This window comes from Brachyistius frenatus, unplaced genomic scaffold (assembly GCF_029030835.1).
Source record: "Brachyistius frenatus isolate BFR_SWC_R1_liver_20210118 unplaced genomic scaffold, ASM2903083v1 Contig_150, whole genome shotgun sequence".
NCBI classification, from domain to species: Eukaryota; Metazoa; Chordata; class Actinopteri; family Embiotocidae; genus Brachyistius; species Brachyistius frenatus.
In genome coordinates, this window is record NW_027210749.1 from 510,001 (window position 1) to 535,246 (window position 25,246).

At 42.2% G+C, this 25,246-nt stretch overlaps 3 protein-coding genes across 3 annotated transcripts in view; all 3 read right to left on the reverse strand.

Annotated features, from left to right (window-relative positions):
* LOC138631187 (zinc finger protein 395-like) overlaps positions 1-9,077 on the reverse strand; it is a 9,891-nt gene extending 814 nt beyond the window's left edge. The window contains exons 1-10 of the mRNA XM_069715988.1: positions 8,962-9,077; positions 5,307-5,488; positions 4,831-4,952; positions 4,632-4,741; positions 4,053-4,255; positions 3,848-3,948; positions 3,091-3,385; positions 2,801-2,896; positions 1,809-1,879; positions 1-752 (exon numbers count right to left, since the gene is read on the reverse strand). The exon at positions 1-752 is cut by the window's left edge and continues 814 nt beyond it. Coding sequence (XP_069572089.1) covers positions 641-752; positions 1,809-1,879; positions 2,801-2,896; positions 3,091-3,385; positions 3,848-3,948; positions 4,053-4,255; positions 4,632-4,741; positions 4,831-4,952; positions 5,307-5,486 — 1,290 coding nt within the window. The 5' untranslated portion in view covers positions 5,487-5,488; positions 8,962-9,077 and the 3' untranslated portion in view covers positions 1-640. The remainder of the gene's footprint in view (positions 753-1,808; positions 1,880-2,800; positions 2,897-3,090; positions 3,386-3,847; positions 3,949-4,052; positions 4,256-4,631; positions 4,742-4,830; positions 4,953-5,306; positions 5,489-8,961) is intronic.
* Positions 9,078-12,334: 3,257 nt separating this feature from the next.
* Positions 12,335-19,708, reverse strand: LOC138631163 (uncharacterized). Its single transcript, XM_069715950.1, has 8 exons — positions 19,524-19,708; positions 18,909-19,014; positions 16,376-16,502; positions 16,175-16,235; positions 16,007-16,067; positions 15,466-15,543; positions 14,028-14,102; positions 12,335-13,884 (listed from the first exon to the last, which is right to left on the reverse strand). Exons 3-8 carry the CDS (start codon positions 16,495-16,497, stop codon positions 13,583-13,585), a joined length of 699 nt encoding a protein of 232 aa, XP_069572051.1. The 5' UTR covers positions 16,498-16,502; positions 18,909-19,014; positions 19,524-19,708; the 3' UTR covers positions 12,335-13,582.
* A 995-nt stretch (positions 19,709-20,703) lies between these two features.
* LOC138631158 (membrane progestin receptor beta-like) lies at positions 20,704-23,772 on the reverse strand. Its single transcript, XM_069715941.1, has 5 exons — positions 23,488-23,772; positions 23,289-23,401; positions 22,919-23,075; positions 21,670-21,885; positions 20,704-21,012 (listed from the first exon to the last, which is right to left on the reverse strand). The coding sequence occupies exons 1-5, from the start codon at positions 23,770-23,772 to the stop codon at positions 20,707-20,709; spliced, it is 1,077 nt and encodes a 358-aa protein (XP_069572042.1). The 3' UTR covers positions 20,704-20,706.
* Between the last annotated feature and the right edge of the window lie 1,474 nt (positions 23,773-25,246).

Genomic DNA, 25,246 nt, shown 5'->3' on the forward strand with positions numbered 1-25,246 from the left:
AAATTCATTCTTTCCATCTTCTCAGACTTGACAGTTCACTGCTTTTCCTTTAATTGACTTTTTTACTAATTAGGAGTTTTTGGACTTAGTTTAATGAAAACAACACACCCCATTAAAACTAAAGCAGTCAATCTTCGCTCTGTAAAAAACGTAAAGTTCCGTTTTTTGCCGTTTATTCAATTTCATGCAGGTGTTTCTGTTATTTTGTCGACTCTGTTTTTTTTGACTCGATAACCGACGAAGTGGAAACACGTTTTTTAGATATTTTCGTTTACTAAAAAATAGAAAGAGCGGCTCCTGCTAGTGAACCGTCTAAACGTTGGTGCGACTGCTCCTTTCAAAACTCACCGTCTGAATAACCCGACTCGACGGCTGGTTTTAGTTCACGAACACCTGAGGAGAGTCGGCCGGACGTCAAAGATGCTTCATAGCTGCCAAATCGGTTTTCATAACACAAAGTTTCATTAAGGCGAATCAATCGACGGTAAAAAAAAAAAAAAGACACTTAGGAAGAATTAAAAACTTAGAAACTTTCTGGTTTCAGATGGAAGAAAAAGTATCAAAACATCCACCAAGTGAAGTTTACGGCTCCTCGACAACAGTCCTTTTCCTTACTCTGTTGTTTTTTCTTCTTCAGGTTTCAGTCGAGGAAGCGTTGGCAGGCTTTCTTCCAGCGGCAGGCCGTGCACCACTGGTCTCGGTGCTCGATGCCGTAAACTTTACGACATTTCTTGGCATCGCCACGAATCCTCCTAAAAATAACAAACAGAAAAGAGAGAAAAAAAAACATCGGTAACTGAACCAGGAAGGACCCGGGAATTAATCAGCTGATGCTGCGTTTAAAGACAGTCGGATTTTACCGTGAACAACGAGAAGAGTCCGTATGAACGGCGCCCTCTTGTGGTGTTCACGATGTCTGAACCCTAAGTTTTCTGAAAGCCCTCGAGTTCACCAGTTGTGACGTTGTTTGCTGACGTTTACAGAAAGGTCAGAGGTCGTGGAAGTTCATGTTTTGGGTAATTAAGCTAATATATTTCAGTCACGTAGAGTTTGTCTTCGTAACTTAGATAACAGCCAACGTCTGAGGAAAACGTTGATCTTCCCAACGGCCTTATCTGTTCCCTCCGTGGTTTCTAGACGCTGTCCATGTTGCCGTTGCCTAGCAACGCTGTTCTCAGGACTTATGTTGTAACCACGAGGTCACGAGTTCCATTTGAACGAAGCATTTGACGAATAAGCAACCAGCAGTGACATCATCGTTGGTTTGTGAACGTCATGAATCCTCCAGTTCAGATTCTGTCCGTCACCATCTTTGCTAGTTCGAAGCGGTTTGGAGCAGGAAGTGACCATATTTGGACGAGCTGGGGGAGGAGCCAGTGGTGGATCTGACTGATCTGATTGGAAACCCGACGATACTACGTCCCGCCCACCGATAGTTGTAACCTGACTGCACCACAGGCCTGTCAATCAAACAGACACGCCCCCAAAAACAGGTCTTTTTGAATCTTCTTTTCTAATGAATGAGGGATTATTTTCAGATGGACCTCCAGAAAACTAAGAAGAAGGAGTGACTTTAGCTAACAACACCGAGATAACTGATGGACACATTTTATTCACTTTGGATTTGATGAGAGAAGTTGAATGGGAGTCTATGGAGCCGGAGGCTTTTTGGAGCCGACCTCTAGTGGCACTCGCTGGTATTGCAGTTTAAGACACTTCTGCATCGCCCTCATTTTTCAGACCTGGAAGCTACGAACACTTTGAATATAGTCAGTGCATAGGACACATAACCACACGGAAACACTGACCTGCAGGGGGCGCTCTGATGCTGCAGCCACTGCTCTCCGACACTGATCGAGCGCACTCGGAAAGACAGACCCTGAAGAAGAGGAAGAGGAGGAGTCACTGTGCTGCAGCTTTGTGGCTTCAAGAAGATCCGTAAAAAGACTCAAAACAAGTGAAACAAGACAAAAAACTTTTTTTTTTTTGGGGGGGGGGGGGGGTCCTGGTTCTTCTATTGGAGGTCGAAGGCCTTAAAGTATCTTCCAGCTGTTTATTATTGTTTATGTATAATTTTGAGTCCCTGCTGCTAAATTTAATCGTCCTGTCTGCAGTTTCCTCTGTCGGCCTGCTGGTGGCAGCGCTGCGCCACGACACACTGATGGAAAATGTGACCGCCAAAACAATCTGAGGGGGATTTTCCTGCTGAATGAAAACTATCAAGGAGGAGGGCGCCCCACCCTCCACCACCCTCCAACTTAAAACCAGTTTCAACAGGCTTCTGAGCGGCTGCAGGAAATAAACAATTGAGAGCTGTGCAGGATTCAGAGAGACAAGAGAAAACAGAAGCGAATTAGAGAAGTGAGTGGATGATGACTGCGAGGGAAAGCACAGTAATTGGTAAAGAATAAAAACAAGTTATAACCTAATATTGTCGGGGAAAATCCTAAAACTGTGTCGAGTTTCACCTCGGAGGTTTTTTTCAGCATTTTTACATGTTTTTCTGGAAAACCTTTTTTGTTTTTGCAAGTCAATTCAAAAACCGAGAGAATAATAAAAAGTAGTCCTGTCTCAAGACTAACCAGCTGCAAGACACGAGGGGAGTTAGTCTGGAACAAAAAGGCAGCAGCCATCAACACTCATTCAGTGGAAGCTGCTTCCTCCCAGCTGTTTTTTTCTTACTGTAAATAAATTCCATGAAAATAACTGGTGGAAAAAAAAACCACAGAGCCACACAAAAAGATAAGCATCAAAACCAAAACTGAGTAAAAAAAAGGCTGAAAAACATTTTTACATTTACCTGTCTGTTGCAGGTAGTGGTAGTGGGCGGGGCTGTCCAACGACAGGGGGGCATGGTCAAAGCTAACACTGAGACCACGTGACCAGGGGGTGGAGCCTAAAAAAGAAAACATTACAACTTAACTTTAACACGTTCGATTCTTTTCGTAATAGAAAGTTACTCTTACGCAAACAATGCAAGACTTTTTACTTTGTAATTAATTATTTATGGTGATATAATCTAAATATTAAACATATCTGAATACAACTTCCACAACTGGTTATTTTAACATTGGTAAGCTCCGCCCCTACCTGGTAGGAGTGCTCTGATTGGACCTGCCAGAAGCGGCCAGAGGAAGAAGGGGCGGAGCGACTCAGAGCACTGAAGGCCGGAGAGGGGGGGGTTGGAGGGGAGGGAGGGGGAGGACTGGGAGGACTGGGAGGACTGGGAGGTGAGGGTGTGGAGAATGTGGGTGAGGAGGGGGCGGGGCCACACGGGAGAGGAGGGGGAGGGGACTGATGAGGCAGCGCTTGGTCCCATTGGTTGATCTCGGTGTAGTAAAAATCCTCCTCGCTGCGGGAACAGCGCTCGTGTTCGCCGCTGCGGCTGTGACATAGAGGTCAAAGGTCAAATATGTTCAGTCAGGTTATAAAAAATGCACACAATTTTAATAGATGCCCCGCCCCCTTCCGAAATTATTATGTTTTTACTTAGCGTAATTGTAAAATGTCGCATTTAATCACAGATATTGTGCATGGGGGCTCATTAGCAGATCATTTATCAAAAGACTTTAAATTGTTAGGAATTAAATAAATTGTTGGAATATATTAACAAACCAAAACCATTAAAAAAAATAAATCTGGGCATTAATGGGCCTCCATAATAAATACATTTCAGGTTTGATTCCAGTTGTATTTAATATATGGAGGCCCACAACGGTCAGAAAACATTAACAAAAGAAATCTATAAATTCCGATACAGTAAAAATATTTTTTTTTAACGATTTTTGGCAGGAATGAGCCTCCATATTTAACCCTGAATTTGTCCGTCCGCCAGGTGAGGTCTTACCACAAGTGCGTCATCCTGATGTGCCGTTTGATTCCCACCACCGACGTCAGCAGCTTCCCGCAACTCGGCCACAAACACTTATAGACGACTTTCACCGAGTTCTGGAAGAAGAAAACAAAACCTTCACCGTCTGACGCCTTTTTTATTTTTGTGTCTCTGTGACCAACGTAAAAAACAAAAACAAAAACAAAAAAACATGGCTCACTCTGCGTTTCCTTGGCGCCGGTTCGTCGAACAGCACCTGCCCCAGCTCCATGTCCAGGCCCTCGTCGGGGGGCGTGGCCCGGCCGGCTTCAGGCTCTGCGATTGGCGGGGAGGGGGCGGGGCTTCCGTGGGCGTGGCCAACACTCCAGTAGCCGCTGCTGCCGCTGTCGGAGAGTTCGCTGCCGCCGAAGTCCATCGGAAGACCTGAAACACCAAAAACGCAAAAAATACAAATCAGATGTCTGACTGGAGGAAATTATATTTTGGGGATTCTTGTTGTTATTATTGTTTGTCAGTGATTTTTGCTCCTCTTTAGTTATACATCATATCATGTAAAATCATTACTGTACGTTGTTTTTAATTGTTACGGTTGTTTGTTGTCATCGTTGCGGCGTTATTATCACTGTTGTCATTGTTTGTTGTTGGTAATTGTTACAGATGTTCTTGTAATTATTTGTTGTTGATTACAGCTGTTTGTTGTTGACTGTTACAACTGTTAGTTGTCACTACTGGTTGTCGAAGTTGTTTGTCGCTGTTAACTGTTAGAGCTATTTGTTGTTACAGTTGTTTGTTTGTGTACCTGTGGGGTCTGGGTGGGGGGGGCTTTGCAGCAGGGGGCTGCAGGACAAACTGCTGAGAACCATCGCCGCCATCAGCTCATCCACGTCGACCTCCTGCTGACTCTTCTGACTGCAGGAAAACAAACAAACAAAAAGTTTGAGCACGTTTATTGGTAAACAAAGAGGCAAATAACAAACAAACACGGGGAGACGTCCGACCTTCTGGGGACATCGATGGAGGACGAGACGGATCTGATGCAGGACGGACGAGACGAAGACCTGACGTCACTCTCCATGTGATCGACGACACCTGAAGATTCACCTCCGCACTGAAAATACACCTGAGAGAGGAGACGAAGCGCGACTCAGTGATTGGCTCAGACAGCTGTCAATCAAGGAAAAGTTCCAACAAAAATACAACAACTTCTTTTCCGTAAATATTTTGTGTTTTTCTCATCAGGCTTTCAGGAGAAATAAAAACACGATTCTGGGAATTATTTGTGTGATTTTAATCCATATTCTAAACCTGCAAAGTGGGACATTCTGTTCAGTTAAAAGAAAAAACAAGAAAGAAATAAACCGTGTAAATAAATATTTAAAAAGTCAGTATAAAGATAAGTTATATATAAATGGATAAATTATGTCAGGAAAAGGTTTCACAGCTCGCCGACGAAACCAAAAGATCCTCCTCTCACCTTCAGTCCGAGATGACCTCTGGCTCTGCCGACGGGTTGTTGTTGTTGTCCTGCTGTGGTTGTCGTGGCGACACCGGTCTCGCCGGCCTCCAGGTGAGCGTGAATCCCTGCCGGCGGACAGGTGGAGCTCACTAGCGCCCCGAGAGGAGAACGCTTCCCCAGACGAGTCTTCGGTAACATCTCTGCAAGAAAAAACAACAACAACAACAACACGGAGTCACATTTACGACAAAAAGTTGTTCTGTTTAAGTCGTACGAGAATCACGGATCGTTTTCATTCTGTCAAACAGCTGTTCAGGTCAAAGGCGTCTTTTTTAATGACGTGAAGAAGAAAAGCTCATTCTTTGTTTTAACCATCGACCGCCTCATAACAGCAAAATACAGCAACCACGTATCTGATTGAAACCGTCCTAACCTGTTGTCGAACACCAATTTAACTACGTAAAAAATATCCTGCGATAAAAAAAGACGGCAACCTTCAACTAACTTCACGGAAAGACGGCTAACGTCACGGAAAGACAACTAACGTCACGGAAAGACAACTAACGTCACGGAAAGACAACTAACTTCACGGAAAGACAACTAACGTCACGGAAAGACAACTAACTTCACGGAAAGACAACTAACGTCACGGAAAGACAACTAACGTCACGGAAAGACAACTAACGTCACGGAAAGACAACTAACTTCACGGAAAGACGGCTAACTTCACGGAAAGACAACTAACGGAAAGACAACAACGGAAAGACAACTAACGTCACGGAAAGACAACTAACGTCACGGAAAGACAACTAACTTCACGGAAAGACAACTAACGTCACGGAAAGACAACTAACGTCACGGAAAGACAACTAACGTCACGGAAAGACAACTAACTTCACGGAAAGACAACTAACGTCACGGAAAGACAACTAACGTCACGGAAAGACAACTAACTTCACGGAAAGACGGCTAACTTCACGGAAAGACAACTAACGTCACGGAAAGACAACTAACGTCACGGAAAGACAATTAACGTCACGGAAAGACGGCTAACTCTATCGCTAAGGTCAGAACGCTATATCGACTAAAAGCTAGCTGCCGTGGCTGACCTAAAACTAAACTTACAACAAGTTATTGGTTTTCCCAGTTCTGTTATTTGTAAATAATATATCCATCGTGACTGTAACATTTTGTTTGTATTTTTGGTTTATTTGACGCATTTAAATAAGACGGTGGCTAAAAGCAGATTAACTGCTGCTGAAAGTTGTTTTTTTTTTTTTACAACATATTGTTAAAAATCAACCAGCGTTCTGCAAACATTTTTTGGGGGGGTCGTAAACCTCTTGGAATAAAAGTCACATCCGGACATGTTCAGGTCACTCAACACATTTCAGATGCCGTTATAAATTTTTCTCACATGGTTTTGAGACATGCCCGATATTTCACAAGAAAAACAAACAGTGAAAAAAAAAGTGGAAACGTCAGGAGTTATTTTCTTCCTCTCATCTCGTGACCCTTCAGATTTTGTCCGGTGACCCTTTGCCGGGGGCGTGACCTTTATTTTGGGAACCACTGAATGCATAATAAAGTAGACGGATGCAGCTCCAACAGTGAATAATATAAATTATATATAATATATATATATTATTATATGAATAATGTTTTTGTACTTTCGCTGATGGCAAAAGCTTCTGCAGGGAAATAAAACGTCAGCTGTGGATTTAGATCCGAGTGAAATCACGATGAGTCACAGGCGGCGAGGTCATTTACAGTCATGCCGCTGCGTGTGCGTGTGCGTGTGCGTGTGCGTGTGCGTGTGCGTGTGCGTGTCTCAAACGACACCAGTAACTAACTCGGCAGAGGATTAAGATAAACGGAGCAGATGGGTTCAACTGTTAAATGTTCTCTTTATCGCGTTATAAACCTTCAATGCTAAACTCTGTCACCATGGCAACACAATGACACACAGCGAGCCTCCACTCCCCCCCCCTCCCCTTTCAAGGTTTCCTGTTAATCAGTGACTCAGAGCAACCAGACACTGCAACACACACACACACACACACACACACACACACACACACACACACACACACACACACACACACACACACACACACACACACACACACACACACTACAGTATAAACATGCATTTCCACACATGACGACAAAGGTATGTGGAAGCATGCTTTTCTGGTCATTTCTGTTGTGCGGGGGGGGGGGGGGGGGGCATAAAACTGAACGTACAAAGTTGCAACGGCGTCGTCAATATATTAGATACTGAAGAATTTAAGATTTCCCTTCATTGAAACGGCAAAAAAAAGGCTGAAATACAGTGAACTACAGTGTGCACAGGGTGTCCACATACTTTTGGCTTTAATGACACAACAGACATGACTGATGCAATCCTGACCTACATTTAACACACTGATAACGAATGCGTCACCTTCATATTTGAGATCTTTAAAACAGATGTTTTCCTCTCGTGACTGCTCAGATTTATCTGGTGAAACCTTCAGAGAGTCACGAGCCCGAGATCAGAGATCAACGACGCATTTAAAGTCGTTCAAACGGCTTCTTGTGCAGCACAATCGACATTTAACGTTTAAATCTGGTTCCTTTGAACGACCCACGATCAGATGTTCATCGTGTTCTTGTTTTTTGAGAGGACGAAAGGTTTCAAATGGAATAAACTGCAAACACAATCCTCCTCATTACGAATTATTTTTCCTTTTCTCGGGTCTCCCTGGGGAAAAAAAAACAACTTTAATTTATTTTTTCAGAGATGATGTGATAAAAAAATATATATATTCATTTTAAAAGTGTCAAATATTGCAGAGTATTAGAAAACGCAACTATACTCCGATTGCTTATTCGAGGTCACAACAACTTCTGATTTGTTTGTTTTCTTACAATGTATTGTAATTTATACCATTAATACAGTGAAAATGTATTTTTACCTCATTCTTTAATTTGAACTGCAAAAAAACTCTTTCAAAAGATGAAGTGCATAAAGTAAAAAAATACGAATAAAAAAAAAAAACAGCTGGAAGATACTTTAAGGCCTCCGATAGAAGAACCAGACCCCCCCCCCCCTCCCCCCCAGAAAGTTCACGTACTTGTAATAACCTGACAAAAAAACAAAACACTTACAGCATGAAAATAAATTTACAGTTGACCTCGGAGTGACTCGGATTACTTTTTCTTTTCAACAAATATACACAAACATTTTAACAAGGCAACTCGTGCTGTTTGTGCAGGAACTCATACTGTACAAACACACCCACTCCGTCTGCAGCTCTGAACCAATCAGATTCCTTCACACCCTCCACAATAAGAGCCCTCAATGAACAGAAAAAAACAGCACTTTAGCTGATTATTAATTCCAAAACTAAAGTTTTTACTGCAGAAATGGATCAAAAACATGAATCCCCCATCAAAACTGATGATTATGTAACATAATCGATAAAAAAAATTGTTTTTTAAAAAGTGCTATCAGCCTGTTTTTCATTCCCTCCACAACCATCAGTGAATCACAACAACATGAAGAGGAGCCGAGAGGTGAAAGGTGCTCCTGCACAAGCATCAACACGCTGTGATCAGAAACCAGAAAAAGAAAAAGAAAAAAGTCTGTAGAAGCAAACAGAAGCAAGAAACAGCTGCTGACACGTACCTGCAGAGGTGAGAGGCTCCAACAAACAATAAAACAACAACAACAACAACAGGAGGAGGAGGACTTCCAGCAGGTACAGAGTCTGTCGCTGCCGTTCAACGGGAGCTGAGTGTGTGTGTGAGCTGCTGCAGACCAACAACCATAAGGGAGGGACTGGAGTCCAGCAGCACCCGGACCGGACTACAGCATGGTTCCGGATGGGAGTTCTGCTGCCTGAAGACAAAACCGGTTTATCAAACTGGTAGGGTTTTTTTCCCAATGAAGGCCGAAACACTCAGGACGAACAAGAGAAGAGAGACTGACAGAGAGGACGAAAGGTTTTAACGTAAACGGGACGAAAGGTTTTAACGTAAACGGGACGAAAGGTTTTAACGTAAACGGGACGAAAGGTTTTAACGTAAACGGGACGAAAGGTTTTAACGTAAACGGGACGAAAGGTTTTAACCCAGAGAGGATTGATTGACATTTTGCACGAATGAATTGAGACTTTAAAATCGACAGAATCTGAAGCTCGAAGGTACAAAAAAACAACAACAAAAAAACCGATGAAGTCGACAGCAGCAGAAGCAAAAACGTGAAAACAAAGAGACTCATTCATAAAACGCTCAATCTGCTGTTTTTGGTTTTGTTCTCACCTGTCTGGACGTCGCTCAGCAAAAACACGTTTTCAGCCTCAGAGTTCAGAGCTGAAATAAAAACAAGCTGCAGACGTGAAGGAGTTCCTCATGAGACGCAGCCGAACCCACAATCACCTGTTCACAGGTGTGATCCATTCCAGTCACTGAGCATGCTCAGCTGGGTAGGGAGTTTTTCAAGGAGCTTTTTCTTCTGTCATGTTCAGGAACATCCTGGTCGGGTTGAGCAGAAAGAAAAGCTGCTGACTTTGCGTATTTGTCACCAAGCGTCCACCTGATTTTTATGAAACTTATTTAATCACCTATTTTCAGGAAAATGTTGGACATTTTACAAAGTTTATTGAATTAACTAAATACTAAAAAATATTGAATTTATTGATTTGCATGTTTATTTTTTGTTTGTTTTACATCAAAATATGAATAATAAAACTCTTTTCCTGGTTCATATCAGTTATAAGAGTTCATGTTTTAATGTGCACACTCAGCTATAATTTAAAAAGAGGTTTGGAAGGTATTTTTTTATAATTACAAAAACAACAGGAGCAATTATAAACTTCTCGTATAACATATTTTAGCTCCTTTTGTTTGATGCAGACTTTCAGATTTTTCAAGAGCAACTTGTTTTACATGGAAATAAACTGCAGATGCAAAAAATATTGATAAATACCCGAAAGTGTGCTAAAGTACAGCTAATTATTAGTCCATAAATCTTATTTTCCCCCCAAAATATTAGTATTTAATTTATTTAATGTAACAAAACCAACATGTTTTAATATGTTCCGATTTGGAGGCTCCTGATGACCTCATCAACCCGAGCCGTTCCGGGTTTTCCCAGCAGCCCCCGCCGTGCCTTTTTCTGCTCGTAGTAAACAAGAGAGCCACGTGGGGAGGAGCTGAGCTGTGATTGGTGGAGCTCCCCGTGCGGGACACACCCCAGAGGCCGAGTTGTTTACGGACTTTTCTGCACTGAACTGAAAGAGTCTCACTTTTACTGGCTGCGTTTTTAAAAGGTCCCTTAACTGGTTATAAAACCGTGTACGTAGTATTATTATATGATGTAGTATTTGTTATGATAAATATGCAGTAGTCTGCAGTTGTTTTTTTCCTGGACCTGTGGAAGAATAAAGACACGGGCGCTTACTGCGGCTGCGCAGTTGGCCCGTAACTGTAAACGCAAGAGATCACGACTGTTACCGTCACGCGCAGGTTTGTCGTCGTGTTTCTGCAGCTCCAGTACTCAGTACTACATAGAGTACTGCAGTAGTACTGCAGTAGTACTGTAGTGTTACGCTGTCCTGAGTGCAGCGGCGGTGATAACAAAGAGCAGCCTGTGGGCGGAGAACAGCCCCTCATTACATAATGTGTGTGTGTGTGTGCGCGTGTCCGTGCGTGTGTGCAGAGCTGCACGTAGCAGACGAGCTGCCGTTTCTCTCTACGTGCTTTCACTGACGTCCTGCTTTTAAACACTCAGTCCGCGTTACTGGCTGTCGCGTGCGTCGTCCTTTGACCTACTTTTTACTCGGATCGCACGACGACACGTATTTACACTATTTACTCTCAACAACAACAACAACAACAACAACAAATAGCCTAAATAACTGGTAGTCCAAGAAGTATGAAGGCCACTTGAGTACAAAATAAAAAGATCATTTAACTTGTAAATTAATATATTATCGGTACATTCATTTAATATTTGAAGAACTCCCAACATGTACTCGTACTTCAGTTTTAAGTATTTGGATTTTACTTGAACAAAGTACTTTTTACTTTAATACTCTGACTCCACTACATGTATTATTTAGATGCAGTTACTGCTTAACATTTTTGTTGATAACACTTACAAAGTACTTTTTTTGTGGTGTTAATTTTCCTTAAGTAATAAATATTATTATGCAGATACATTATCTTAATCATAAATAAATGGCCATTATAATTCAAATAATACATTATATGACCCGTTTTAAAATTTTACCAACACATCTAACAAAAGACATTTGATGTGTTGTCATTTATTTGTTCATTTTTAATGTTCTTGACGGCTTGAACAGGCAGCTGATCGACGTGGTGAACGTGACTGTTCACAAGTTTCACAGCGTTTTAGTCATCGACTGAACTCTGACTCACAGCAGCAGGACGCTGCTAACACACACACACACACACACACACACACACACACACACACACACACACACACACACACACACACACACACACACACACGTTTGTCTTTCTGTCTTTGTGAGTACTGTCACTGATTCAATACATTCCCGCATCGTGAACCCTGAACCTAAACCTGACTTCTGATCTGTCCAAAAAGTTTGAAACCAGACAGGCTGTCCAACGATGTCCAACAATGTCCCCTCCTCCCCCCCCCATCCCCAATATCTCTACTCCTAAAAAACTTCCTTAAGATTCCCCTAATTTTCTACAAAGTTCCCACTTTGCACGAATGTCAACACTTCCAAAACTGCTCGTCTCTCTGTCTCTGTGAGGACCTCTGCTGACACGACACATTTCCAAACCCTGAACCTCCGCCTGAACCCGGAAACCAAGTCTGAACTCTCAAACAACCCTCTGAAAGTTAATGTCCCCACAAACCAGAGACGTCCTCACAAACCAGAGACGTCCTCACAAAGACACACACATTGTGTCATTCAGACGTCATCGTACTCAGGATGAAATGATGAAATGATGAAATGATGAAATGACTTCCCGCCACAATGAAGGTGAAAACTGAGGACGGTGCAACATACAGTATGTTTTATTTTTTATTATAAACATGTTTATGTACATTGAACCAAATAAAGTTCACTTCATCGTGTGTTTGTTGATTTTTAGCTTCAGTGTTTCAGTGACATTCAAACACAACATGAAATAAAATGATAAATATCTGTCTGTGACAAGATTCGGTTTTTATCTGAAATGAGAGGACGGAAATTAATCTAAAGTCTGCAGGATGATTTAATAGCGATGAGCGTTGAACGGCGGGCGAAACGTCGTCCTTCATCGTTTTTTGTTGTTTTCTCGTTTCTCTTTGTTGTTTTTTTATTTTTGCGGCTCGTCGCTGGAGCATTTCTGTTTTCAGGTTGTCCGTCGGCTCTTCCTCGTTCTCGCGATATCTCGAGAACACCTCGAGGGAATTGGTTCAAACTTGGCAGAAAGATTGTCTTGGTATCCACAGTGAACTGGTTAGATTTTGGGGGGCAAAGGTCAAAGGTCAAGGTCACTTCCACCCCCAAATTCCACACTTAAATGAACACGATATTCTCAGGAACTCCTGGATGGAATTTCTTCAAAAGTGGCGCAAAGCGTTCACTCGGGCCTCGAGGATGAAATGATTAGAGTTTGGTGGTCAAAGGTCAAACTTCAAAAGCCACCGTGACCTCACATGACCCTCATCTGCCCGTCCCTGTTCTCACGAACCATCAGATATGAAGAACGCCTCGAGGGGGATTTGTTCAAATTTGGCTAAAAAAACATTCACTTTCGTTCAAAACGATGACCAGCTAAGATTTTGGTGTTTAAAGGTCAAAGGTCACTGTAACCTCACGTTAACGCTTGCTCGTAAAACTTTCTCAGGAATGGCTTGAGGGAATTTCTTCAAATTTGTCACATATGCTCACGTTGGTTCAGCATCGAACTGTTAAAGACTTTAAAGGTCAAAGGTCAAGGTCACAGGCGGTTCAATATCTCTACGGTAACTGTAACTTTACTGGTTAGCGGAGGGGTTTGTCGTGTTTTTTGTGCCTTATCCTTCCTCCTCCGTCGGGTCGGGGAACGAATGTTTCGTACTTCATCCTTCGTCTGTCAATCAATTACATTTTTCCTTTTTTCGCCCTTAGTTTTGTATTTTTCTCGCTCGTCCTTCATCGTTAGTCTTTAGTTTTTCATCCTTCTAAAACGTTTTTTAAGTTTTTTTCATCAGTCCTTCATCTCATAGCTGCCGTCCCTCGTCCTTCGTCCTTCATCTCTCGTCCTCCGTCCTTTCATCCCTCCAGCTGCGTCCTCCTCTCGGGCAGCGGAGGCGAAGACTCCTCCTCCACCGGCGCCTCCTCAGGTGTACAAACAGGTGAGGTGTTCGTGCTCAGTTTCTTGCTGACTCGAGCGTAAATTGAATTTCTGTCGCGATCTCTCAAATCCGCCGCCGTCGCCTCCGCAGGACAAGCGTCGCCACTGCGCTGCGGCGCCGGCTTGTGATTGGCCCACGGCGCATCGCCGCCGCTGTCCCGACCTTCTCTGACGGTTTGGTAAATGTGGTTGGAGTCAGGGGGGGAGGAAGAATTCAGATCTGTGAACAGACAGAACAACATTGAAGACGTAATCATCGCTTCATGACTTCTTTTTCATTTTCTTTCTCCAAATGGTCAAATTTTTCTGCTTTAATCACATTTAGTGCAGAAACAAACAGTTTAATTCGTATAAAAGTAAAACCTCCGTTCTGTGGCGCCGCCAGGTGGCTCCTCCAGGGAGTGTACGGGACGGAGGCCTCCTCTTCGGGATGCGACTCTGAAAACACAAAAAACAGGCAAAACTGGGAAATGCAGTTATCGAATTTGTTCCCCTTTATTCTTCACCATTTGGTTTTAATTAATAGTTTTTGTTCAAATATAAAATGTTGGATCACTCACAAAAAAACATAAGAAATCAATCACACAAAATATTTTATGTATTTGGGAAACTTTGCACAAATGTCAACACTTCCCAAAACTGCTCGTCTCTGTCTCTGTGAGGACCTCTGCTGACACGACACATTCCCAAGCCTCGAACTCTGAACCTCCACCTGAACCCGGAAACCAAGTCTGAACTCCCAAACAACCCTCTGAAAGTTAATGTCCTCACAAACCAGAGACGTCCTCACAAACCAGAGACGTCCTCAAAAACCAGAGACGTCCTCACAAACCAGCGTTTTCCTCACAGCAATGTTTTTTTTTTACAAAAAACTTGTCCACACAAAGAAACACACATTACGTGTCACTCAGACGTCATCGTACTCAGGATGAACTGAAGAAATCAATTACAGGAAATAATCGACGTGGACTCAAAGTTGTCTGTTGCCACTTTATATTGCACCCAAATAAAAAAGGGTTCACCCACAAACATAATCTAGAAAGTTTTATTTGAATAAGTAAGCCTCATGATAATTTTGCATTGTTGCAGTTTTAATTCTCATTAAACAATGTTTTCATTTGCACACAAAATTAAAGAATCAGAGACGCATTGAAATAAATCGACATCGTGGTTGGACAATCGTTCAAGTAGGAGCCAAATATGTTGGTTGACACGCCTCTAAAACGTTTGCAGCCCCATTTTACCTCCAGATTATCCGACCGATGTTTTCAGTCGCACCACAAACACTTTGAATATTCTCGATTGTGTTTTTTCATCGTCCTTCCGTTAGATCATCCGAGTCCGTTATCAGCTTCAAAAAAACGTCTCAAAACTTATCTTTTCTGACTTCCCAGCTTTGACTACTTTATGTCGTGTTTATTGTTGTGTGTTACTTATCTTTGTGTTTATGTATCCTGTTTCAGCACTTCTGTTACTTCCAATGTAAATGTAAATTTCACTTTGTTACCTACTTAATTTAAAAAATTTCCCCTCGGGGATTAATAAAGTATATACCTACCTACCTGCCTACTTATGTAAAATTTGACACAAAAATGAGTTTGTGCTGCCTTTTTCTCAACAAATACAAAAAAAACAAAATCTTAAAAATCTAAAATCTCCAAATTTCTTCACGGCGTCGGGTTCAGATTGTGATTACTTCTACTCTCCCATGAATGATCTTTTTATTCCTGTTAAGATTAAGCCGTTTTTTTTTTTTTTTATCACCTGTTGAAATAAATACAACAAACTGAAGTGAACTGACCTCGCTGGGTCTGTGGCGCCTCCAAGTGGTTCGTCGAGGGAGTGAGCGTTGCAGGGTTTTCTTCATGAGGATGAAACTCTGAAAAAACAAAGATAGGAAAAGGTCGACAAAGAAACCGTTCAAACATGAGTCCATGAAACTTGATTTTTAAAGAACTACCAATGATCTTTGTCTTTAAAGGGCCGAGAGCACTTTGCGACTGTTTTTAAGTGTTTAATAAATTTTGATTATTATCATTTCACCTGTCTTGTGTTTAAACAGGAAAAGTTTTCCTCAAATAAAAATTATTTTTGTCTCTTCCTGTTAAAACACAGTTCTTCCTGACTATGTAAAAGTGCCTTGAAATGACATCATTTGATGCTATAAAAAATTAAATAAAAGTGAATTTAGCTTAAAAGTTCTAAAAACTAATTCAATTACTGGAAAAAAAAACTGTTTCGTATCAAAAATGTCATTTAAGTCTTCATATTTCTTCAATTATTATTATTTTTTTGCTATCGTCCATATTTTTTTAATATTTCGCGTTCAAAAGTCCGCTCACCTTTTTCGTCATTCTGGATCTCGTTGATCGTCGGGTTTTCTCTCGCTTCTTCCAGCTTCACCTGCCGATCAACACGACAACTCAAAGACGTTTCTCGTCCTCTCGGAGGTTTCAGATTTAAAGTTTTCCTGAGAGAAAAGCTCCGCGGTGAGTTTCACCGTCTCTTACCACTTTGATGAGGATTGAAGAGTTTTTGCTCATCGGCCTTTCTTCCAGCTTGAACGAATGTCTGGAAAACAAACATATTTATAATATTTAATCTTTATTTAATCAGTAAATAACATCCGAAGGAGTAAAACTGCAATTTCAAAATAGATTTAAAAGCTCTCGACGATATGAAATTACAGTTTTTAAAAAAAATATTCTGACTTGTAGCAGTCGCCGCAGAGAGCCGTGAGGAAGATGGAGAGGAGGAGGACGAGGATGAAGAACATGACGACCCCCGATGACGGGAACCACGACCCGGTGACCTCGGCTCCGACTGCCGCCATTATCCCTGAGAGACGAGGAAGGAAAACGTTAAAGGTGTCGAGGTGCTTGGAGAAAACAGGAAGTTAATTTACTTCACAATTCACAGGCCGAATTCCAACCGAGTTTGGTTTGTGAGGACGTCTCTCGTTTGTGAGGACGTTGCTGGTTTGTGAGGACGTCCCTGGTTTGTGAGGACATCTCTCGTTTGTGAGGATGTTGCTGGTTTGTGAGGACGTCTCTAGTTTGTGAGGATGTCGGTGGTTTGTGAGGACGTCTCTAGTTTGTGAGGACGTCACTGGTTTGTGAGGACGTCTCTAGTTTGTGAGGACGTCACTGGTTTGTGAGGACGTCGGTGGTTTGTGAAGACATTGACTTTCAGAGGGTTGTTTGAGACTCGCGAGGCGTTCCCCGGCCAGATGAGATATAAAATCCCTGCAGCGTGTTCTGGGTCAGAAGACCAGTTGGATAAACCTGGAAAACGTCCAATGGAAAACACTCAGGAGACATCTCAACTGGCTCTACTTCGAACTCCCCCCGAAAGTCTCTAGTTTTGGTGAAAATGTCTTTTGTGTGACGTTCTGTTCGGCCATCTTGAGTACGAGCTTCCACGTGGATGTCAGTTTAACACGAGGAAACTTGGTACATACTGGTTAAATCCAAACGTCCGGACCTCCCTTGGAAAAACTCGAAGACTTGACGGAGGACTTTCTAGGCTCATTATTGTCCGTTTGAGTTGTATTTACTTCTTCCCACTTCGAAAATTAACAAAATATGTAATTTGCCCACCAGGTGTTTGCGCGGATGTCAACAGATTCGATTCCCAGAGGACACGAACTCCGGAAAGTAAATGAAAAAAAGTGCCGCGGGCTGTTTTGTTTCGGTCAACATACAAAAAGCTTCCAGGCAGGAATTCAAACAAGCTTCACAGAAGTTTTTCAGTTTAGTTTACAGAGAAAGACCCAAAGCCCGCAGGACTTTAAACAGAAATCTGCAGACGCAGTTAAATTAGGCCCCAAGTTTTGTTTGATCATTAACTTTGTTTGATAATCTGAGCGAGGTCAAAGTTCGGAGTCTGTTATGGTCTACCGGTAATATCTCATGGAAGAAAAAGAAAAACCGGATGACTGAAATCATGAAGCATTTTTTCCAGATAAAGCACACAAACTACAAAGTATTTAGAAGGAAAGATGTCTGAACGGAACAAAATCCATCAATCTCTAATGTTCACTCACTGATTAACTCAGTGGTAAACATTAGTAAGACATGTTTGTAGGCGTTGTGTGATGGATTGTTTCTTATTTTAGACGAGTAACTTCCTGTTTCTAATAACTGATCAGAGACCAAAAAAAGTCCCCCTTAAAAACCCATTTAAACATTTTTTTGTTTATCAAACACTAGACAGATGTTGGACTGTGGACGGATGGATAAATGGATTATCGGGGCCACCAGACAAAGACCGAAGGGGCCCGTGGGATCGAGCATCCGTTTGTAACATCTGTTGTTGCTAAGTTAGTCAAACAGCTTAAGAGAGACACCAAATGATGACAAAGAAACTTAACACAACTACAAAGACTCAAAACAAAGAGGCAAAATATGTCTATAAAGAAACACACAAAAACTCAGAGACAAAATGACTTTTAAGATGTGAACCCAAAAACAACAATCATCGTCACAGTAGACAAAAAAAAACAAGAAGTTTCCGTAACCAGTAAAGAAAATTGTCTCGTAATCCGTTGGTGTTTTTTCTGGTGTGAACATTAATACTTTAATAAAACATTAATAACATTTTATTGATCCGATAACAAAGTGATTTAGTTGAGTTCCTCTTCACAGAACAGCGAGACTTTCCACAAAAAACTAAAACCACGATACACCGTCGTTTTATATTTTTAAACATTCATGAAAAATGCATATAAAAAAACACCGACATGACTTGATTTGTACTTAAAATATTAACATGGGTGATTAAATGAAAATCTAACTGCTCATTTAAATGTGATATAAAACATTACACATCAACAGAAACACAACACGGAACTGTTTCAGTTCGTATGTTGACCGGATCAAACATGTACGTCAACATGCTGATAGAATCAGATACGAAACTCGGTGGACAGTTTATAATATCTGCTGTTGAATAAAAACAATATTTATTGACATGATTTTCTGAATGTTTTGGACTAATCGAATCCAAAAGAATTTCTGGTTTGATTGGATGTAAGTTTGCAATAAACATTTTATTTGTATAAAGGCCCTTTATTTCTGTCTGACAGAGGTCCTGTTAAAATAATAATAATAATAAGTTTAAGAAGACTGAACCTCTGACTGCCAAAACACTTTGAGTTTAGATTTGAACCAAACATCAGATTGAACAGGAAACATCTCAGATCTTTAATTTAACGGGTTACTTAAGTTAAAACAGAAGACGTACCTGCATGTGGACGTCTTTGGGTTTCCGGTTGAGTTTGACTTTTTCCTGCTTTGTCTTTTCACTCATTGACAAGCTGAACAAACACTGAGCTGCTTTGCTGTTGGAGCTGGTTAAAGACAAACACACCCGCTGTTTATACACTGTAAAAAAATACCTTGTTAGACTTGAGACACCGCCCTCAACACGGATATGAGCCACATCAGAGATAAGGATATGTTTAGCTTAGCTTAGCACAAAGCCTGTAAACAAAGGGAAAAAAGTAGCATGACTTCACAGCTTGTTGGATTTACATTTTGCATTAAGTTTGATTTAATCTGGTCAACATTAAGCTTCGTTTCTGTTGACGAGAGCAAACAGGTCTTGAACTTGGTCGTTTTTCTCCACAACAAATTAGCATCGGGACAGATTAGCCTCATAATGCTAGTCAAAGAAAAAGACTTAGTGTATCATCAGACAATTCAAGGTTCTCTGGAAAAGTCTGTGTTAATCAACAAACATAAACAAAACAAGAAAGACACATAGAAGTGATACTAGCTAGTTAGCAGACGGCTAAAAAAAAATACTGTTAATGGCAAAATAATCAATATTAATATGAATAAATCAGCCTTTAATTACCTTTCAAAAACAAACTTTGGCTGACGTGTGACATCCAGGTTATATAAACACTATTTCCTTAATTAAGTGACAACATGACGTTCCAGATTCAACGACTATGCCAATAACGCCACCGTCAGGTAAGATTAAGAATATTTACTCATCAGCATATACTGAACACTTTATATTCTGTATTATAAATAACGCAGCTTTTTTTTTTTTTATAGCATTAAAGACGTGGTTCGGATCCTTTTTTTCTGTTTCTCCAAAAAAAAGTTATAAATTAGATTTTTTTTTTGGCACCGACGTGCCGTTAAAACTCGGTGGCGTCGCCCTGAACGACGTATTCTCCTGTGAAAAACCCAAACACAGAGGCCGGCAGTGTTTTATAGGTTTTTTTTTTTTATGGAAGTCCTTTTTGACTGCAAGCAGCTGCGACCGATAAGCTTATTGAAGCCCGACTCAAACTGAAACTGGAACATTTATCAGCGGCTCCACCCGAACGCTGCAACCGACGCTCTCCGCTTGACTAGCGGGGCGCAGTCGGCCGAGAGCTGCGAGAGGAAGATAACAACGACGACCGCGCTCCAACGCTGCAGTTAAAAATAATCTTTTTCGCTGTTTAACCTGTAATACGTGGTCACGTGGACAGATTCAGTTTCCTGTGCAGATGTTCTTCTCGGCAGCTGATTCTGACACAGTTTCGGTGTCTTGAGGGAAAATTTTAAATTATTTTCACTTTACCAACTATATGTTGGCGTTTACGTGTTTTTCATCATCGTGACGTCGATTCGGTCCAAAAGCTGTTTCCACAAATATATTCATTAATTTTTTTGTTCTATTATCAATGGAAACACAAACAGTAGTTATTATAGTTGACGGTGTAATTTCTTTTTGAAAATGTAGAGGATTAAAAAATTTGGTTCCATTTCAATGTTAAAGAGTTTGTTGATTTCATCAAATTTCAGTTTGAGTTTTACTATTTGGGTAAAAATGTAAAAAACAGACTACAAAATCCAGAAGTTCAGTGCAGGAGCTTTGAGATGATCTAAGTCCGATAAATTAATACAATCGTGTTCGTGTTGTGCTGAAATTCTCCGTTCAGCAAAATAAATCCATCAGTTTGTGTTCAAGAAGTCGCCCTTCTTCTTCTTCTTCTTCTTCTTCTTCTTCTTCTTCTTCTTCTTCTTCTTCTTCTTCTTCTTCACTCTTTCATCAGCTGCGCCTCAGCTCGCCTCGTCATGGCGAGCGCGGTTGCGGCGCAGCAGAGCGCCAGGCAGGGGAAGGAGGCGCAAGCCAGCAGGAGGCGCTCCTCTCCGAACTCCCGGACCAACGCCGGCCGCCGCGACAGGAAGTCGTGGAACAGCGCCTCCTGCTGGGCCAACGTGCAGAACGACAGCAGCACGTGGAAGAGCTGGTGGCCGTGGCCGACGATGTCGAAGCGTCCGGGGGAGAAGCGCTCGGGGACGGGGCACGAGAAGAAGAAGGCCGAGAGCAGGAACAGCGCCACCTGGTGGGGAAATGACAGAAAAGCAGTTTGACACCTGGTTTTAATGCAGTCGGCTCATTTCTAAAGTTTATATCGGATTAAAAAAAGTTGGTTTCACAGCTTGATTTCTCTGAAGATTGATTTATCCGTCGTATTTTACAGGAGGCCTGTTATCTTTCTAAAAGTATTCATACGCAGGAAGAATTATGAAATATCCAGAACATCCGTCTGCGTTGTTACAGTCCAGCGTTACTTTTTCAACAGCAACATTTTGCAGATTTCACAATTGTTTTTCTGAATAAATACATGTTTGCTGATGATTTGTGTTTTTACTTTAACACAATCTTTTTGTCGTGTTTAGAAAATAACGATTTCATCTGATATCTGTAAGAAGTAATCTAGTTCGTTGGCCATCGTTGGATCACTTTGAAACAGCGCCTATTTTAAGAGGCAATTCATTTGTCATTTTTCAAGTAAAAAAGTGAAAACTTATGCGACTTTTTGGTTGGAATCTATTTTGACGTCCGCTAATGATTTACTGCAAAACAAATCTACTTATAAATACAAACAAATTAATCTGAACCTGAAAGATAACCGGCAGATTTATCAATAATTAAAATAATCTGTAGTTGCAGTCGAAAGCGAACGTGTGACAAAAAACACGGTAAGAAGCGCCACCTGCAGGAAGTGCAGCGGCAGTGCGGGGCTGCTGCTCCAGCTGTGGGTGGCGAGCCGGTGGGCGACAGGGCTGACGTCCAGCAGGTAGGCCACGCCCATCGGGACCAGCTGGCAGAGCTTCCTGTGCAGCGGATACGGCCGGTGGAAACGGAGCTTTGCATAGCAGCAGGCGGCGCAGGAGGACCAGGCGAGGAGGGCGGCGATCGGGAGGAAGACCTGCAACCGGAGACCTCGTCAGGACCTCCGAACACACGATGAGACTCCACAACACACCCGACATAAAACCCTCCAAACACCTTCAACCATCCAGCTACAACGGCGAATCAAAAAGTTCCCAGACGAGCAGGAAGCAACGACCTTCATGAGGAAGTGTTTAAAGTGTCGTCTCTCGATCGACATCATCACTGAGTTCCACAACGTTAACGTGAGAAAACATCAGATTTTGGGCCAAATCTTTGGGAGAACAGAAAATCTTCAAAACGCCGGCTTACAGCTGAGTGTTCCTGAGCCCATGCAGTGATTTATATGAGAGAATCATGTCTGTTTTCAAAGAAGTGTCTCCTGAGGATCCAGAAAAACATCAGATTTTGGGTCAAACTGTGTAAACGGTCAACAGAGACCTTTGAAATGCTTCAGAAAGTCTACGGCGATGAAGCGACGAGCCGGGCGAGGTGTTCTGATGACATCAACGTTTCAAGAGGGGGCGGAGCTTCACTGTCCTAAGACCAAAGGTCAGGAGACACCAGCTGGGTTTTCTTTGTGTCACCGTGAATTCGTCCCCCAGAGTCAGACTGTCAACACCGAGTTCCATTGGGACCTTCTGAGGCGTCTGAGGGAGATAAAAAAAAAACGTTCGTTGCTACGAGCTACTAACAACACAATTGTAGCTCCCCGCCACCATTATTCACTGCATTTGACTCTCTTGGACTTCTCCAAAATTTGGCACAAAATTTGATGTGTTTTCTCTGTTAAACTTCGTGTCCACGGTCAAATCGCAAATTTTCACATGCTAGTTTTTGCAAAAACCGGTGTAGGAAACTTTGATCATGTGATGTAACTCTGAATATTTTCCTTCCTGCTTTGTTTACATCAAAGTGCCTCAACGCAAACAGTCTCAGAACTTTTTCACTCCAACATTCATCCGTAAAACCATCGGACCATTCAGCGCCCAACAAACCGACCTCCCATTCAACCATCAAACTATCCGACCGCAAAAACCGCCGGACCTTCGAACATCCACCGAACAAACCTGTCCCAGCATGCTTTGCGTCCAGGCGGCGTCGGCGCTGTAGAAACACAGAGCCAGAGCGCAGCCGTACTGGTAGACGGCCACGCCCACGTAGTCCAGGAAGAAGAGCGAGTAGTGCGCCTGCTCAGAGCGCGACTGCAGCAGGTGAGCTGCAGCGCTGCAGGAGGCGGCGGGGGAAAGTATGTTCACATTATTACTGAAAAATATGGGTCATATTTTAAACAGTCTTTTAAGACGTTAATACTTTTTGGACCATTGTGTGGGAAAAGAAATGACGTCCTTTTGGACTCTACAATGTTTCATTGTTGTTGTTTTTTTACCATTTTGTGAGGTTTTTATTGACAAGATAATCAACTGCTGAAGACCTCACCTGAAGCTGAGGTATGTGATGGCAGAGGAAACGTAGAGAACCAGCGGCAGCGAGGCGACGTCCACGGAGAACCCCTGACCTTCGGGACCCTGCAACCGAAACCCGAGGACCCCCTGCGGAGGTCGAAACACAGAACCAGAAATCTGAATTCACGTTGAGCGGCAGGAGAAAGGTTCGGGTCCCGCGGGCGGCGCCGTACCCCTCCTCGGAAAAAGGCGAAGATCGTGAACCTCAGCAGCACGCCGACGGCGGCCAGCAGGTGGCTCCACACGTTGAAGGTCTCGTTGTGGACCTGCAGGAGGCTGAGGGCGTAGCAGCGCCACGGCAGGCCGACCGGTCGGTACCCGGACGCGATGAAGCGCTCCCGAAACAGAGGGGGGACGTCCACGTCTCGGACGGTCGGGGGGAGGGAGGGGAGGAGAAAGTCCAGCAGGGGCAGGACTTTGAGACACGCCAGGGGAGGGGCGAACGACACCCGAGGCATGATGGGAGATGAGTTGAACTGGTTGTCCTGGAGAAAACTGTAAGAGCATGCTGTTATACGTTGGGGGGAGGGAAATCTGCCACAGTGGGGAAGGCAAAATAACTTGTACATTTAATTGTGCCAAATTATTAAATAAGAGGAATGTAAAATGAAACGGCAACTTCTGCTGCAGGAAGGAGATAAAACAGATAGACTGAATATAAAAGTGTTCGAAGCTTTCGGGTCTGAAAAATGGTTCCGATGCAGAAGTGCCTTAAGCTGCAATACCACCGAGTGCCACTAGAGGTCGGCTCCAAAAAGGCTCCATAGACTCCCATTCAATTTTTCTCGTGAAATATGAAGTTAGGAATTTTCTTCCACGAGTCATAAATGGAGTCTTTTGCTAAAGTCGCTCCTTCTTATTAGTTTTCTGGCTGAAAATAATCCCAAAATTAATTAGATAATAAAGCTCAAAAAGTGGTCTGTTTGATTGACAGGCCTTGTGGTGCGGTCAGGTTTAAACTACAGGCTTAGTGTCCCGGGAGATCGAGCCAAATCCCCCAGCTCATCCAAATATGGTCACAAGATGGCGACGGTTAAAAATGACAAACTGGAGGCCTTAGTTCACGTCACCGTCAGTTACCACTTTGTATAAAACTAGTAAAAAAAAACCTCTCCAGACCTTCAAACAGTCAAACAGAGCGACTCTTCTGCTGGAAAAAAATTACTTTCTTTTGGGGGCAGTTTAAGAAGGTCAGAGGTCAAATATGACATCACACAACAAGAAAAAAAACAAACTTACCAGTTATTTCTCTGCAGGATGTCAGCTTTTCATTTTCTACTGGAGACGTGTTCAGTTTCTCAGGCTTATGTTGTTCATTCAGTCTCTGACCTGTTCATACACCAACTGCTGACTCTCTCTCTCTCTCTTTCTCTTTCTCACACACACACACACACACACACACACACACACACACACACACACACACACACACACACACACACACACACACACACACACACACTCTCTCTCTCTCTCTCTCTCTCTCTCCCCACAATGTGTTTTTGTTTTCAGCTAATTAGAGCTGATTCCGGTCTGAATGAGTTTTCCTCTGTGAAGGATTTCAGACATCATGAGACTCTAATACACTAATAAACACCTCGCTGCATTTATAAGATAAAATAATTCAGGAAACTTTTCCAACAAGTTGAAAAACATAGGACAGCAAAATGTGGAAAACGAACGCACAGACATGAATAAAATACAAATAATGAAGCGAGCTGATTTGTGTATTGGGAATGTATTTGGGATAATGACGGATTAGAGCAGAAACAATTCAAGAAAAGCTGCTTTAGAAGAAAGATTAGTTTCGAAATAATAATGATAAAAAATACTAAAGAGAATAATTGAATCACAATAAAACATTTAAATATCACAAATGGTTAAAGATTAGTCTAAAAAAATTAAAGAAATGATAAAATACTGAACAGAATT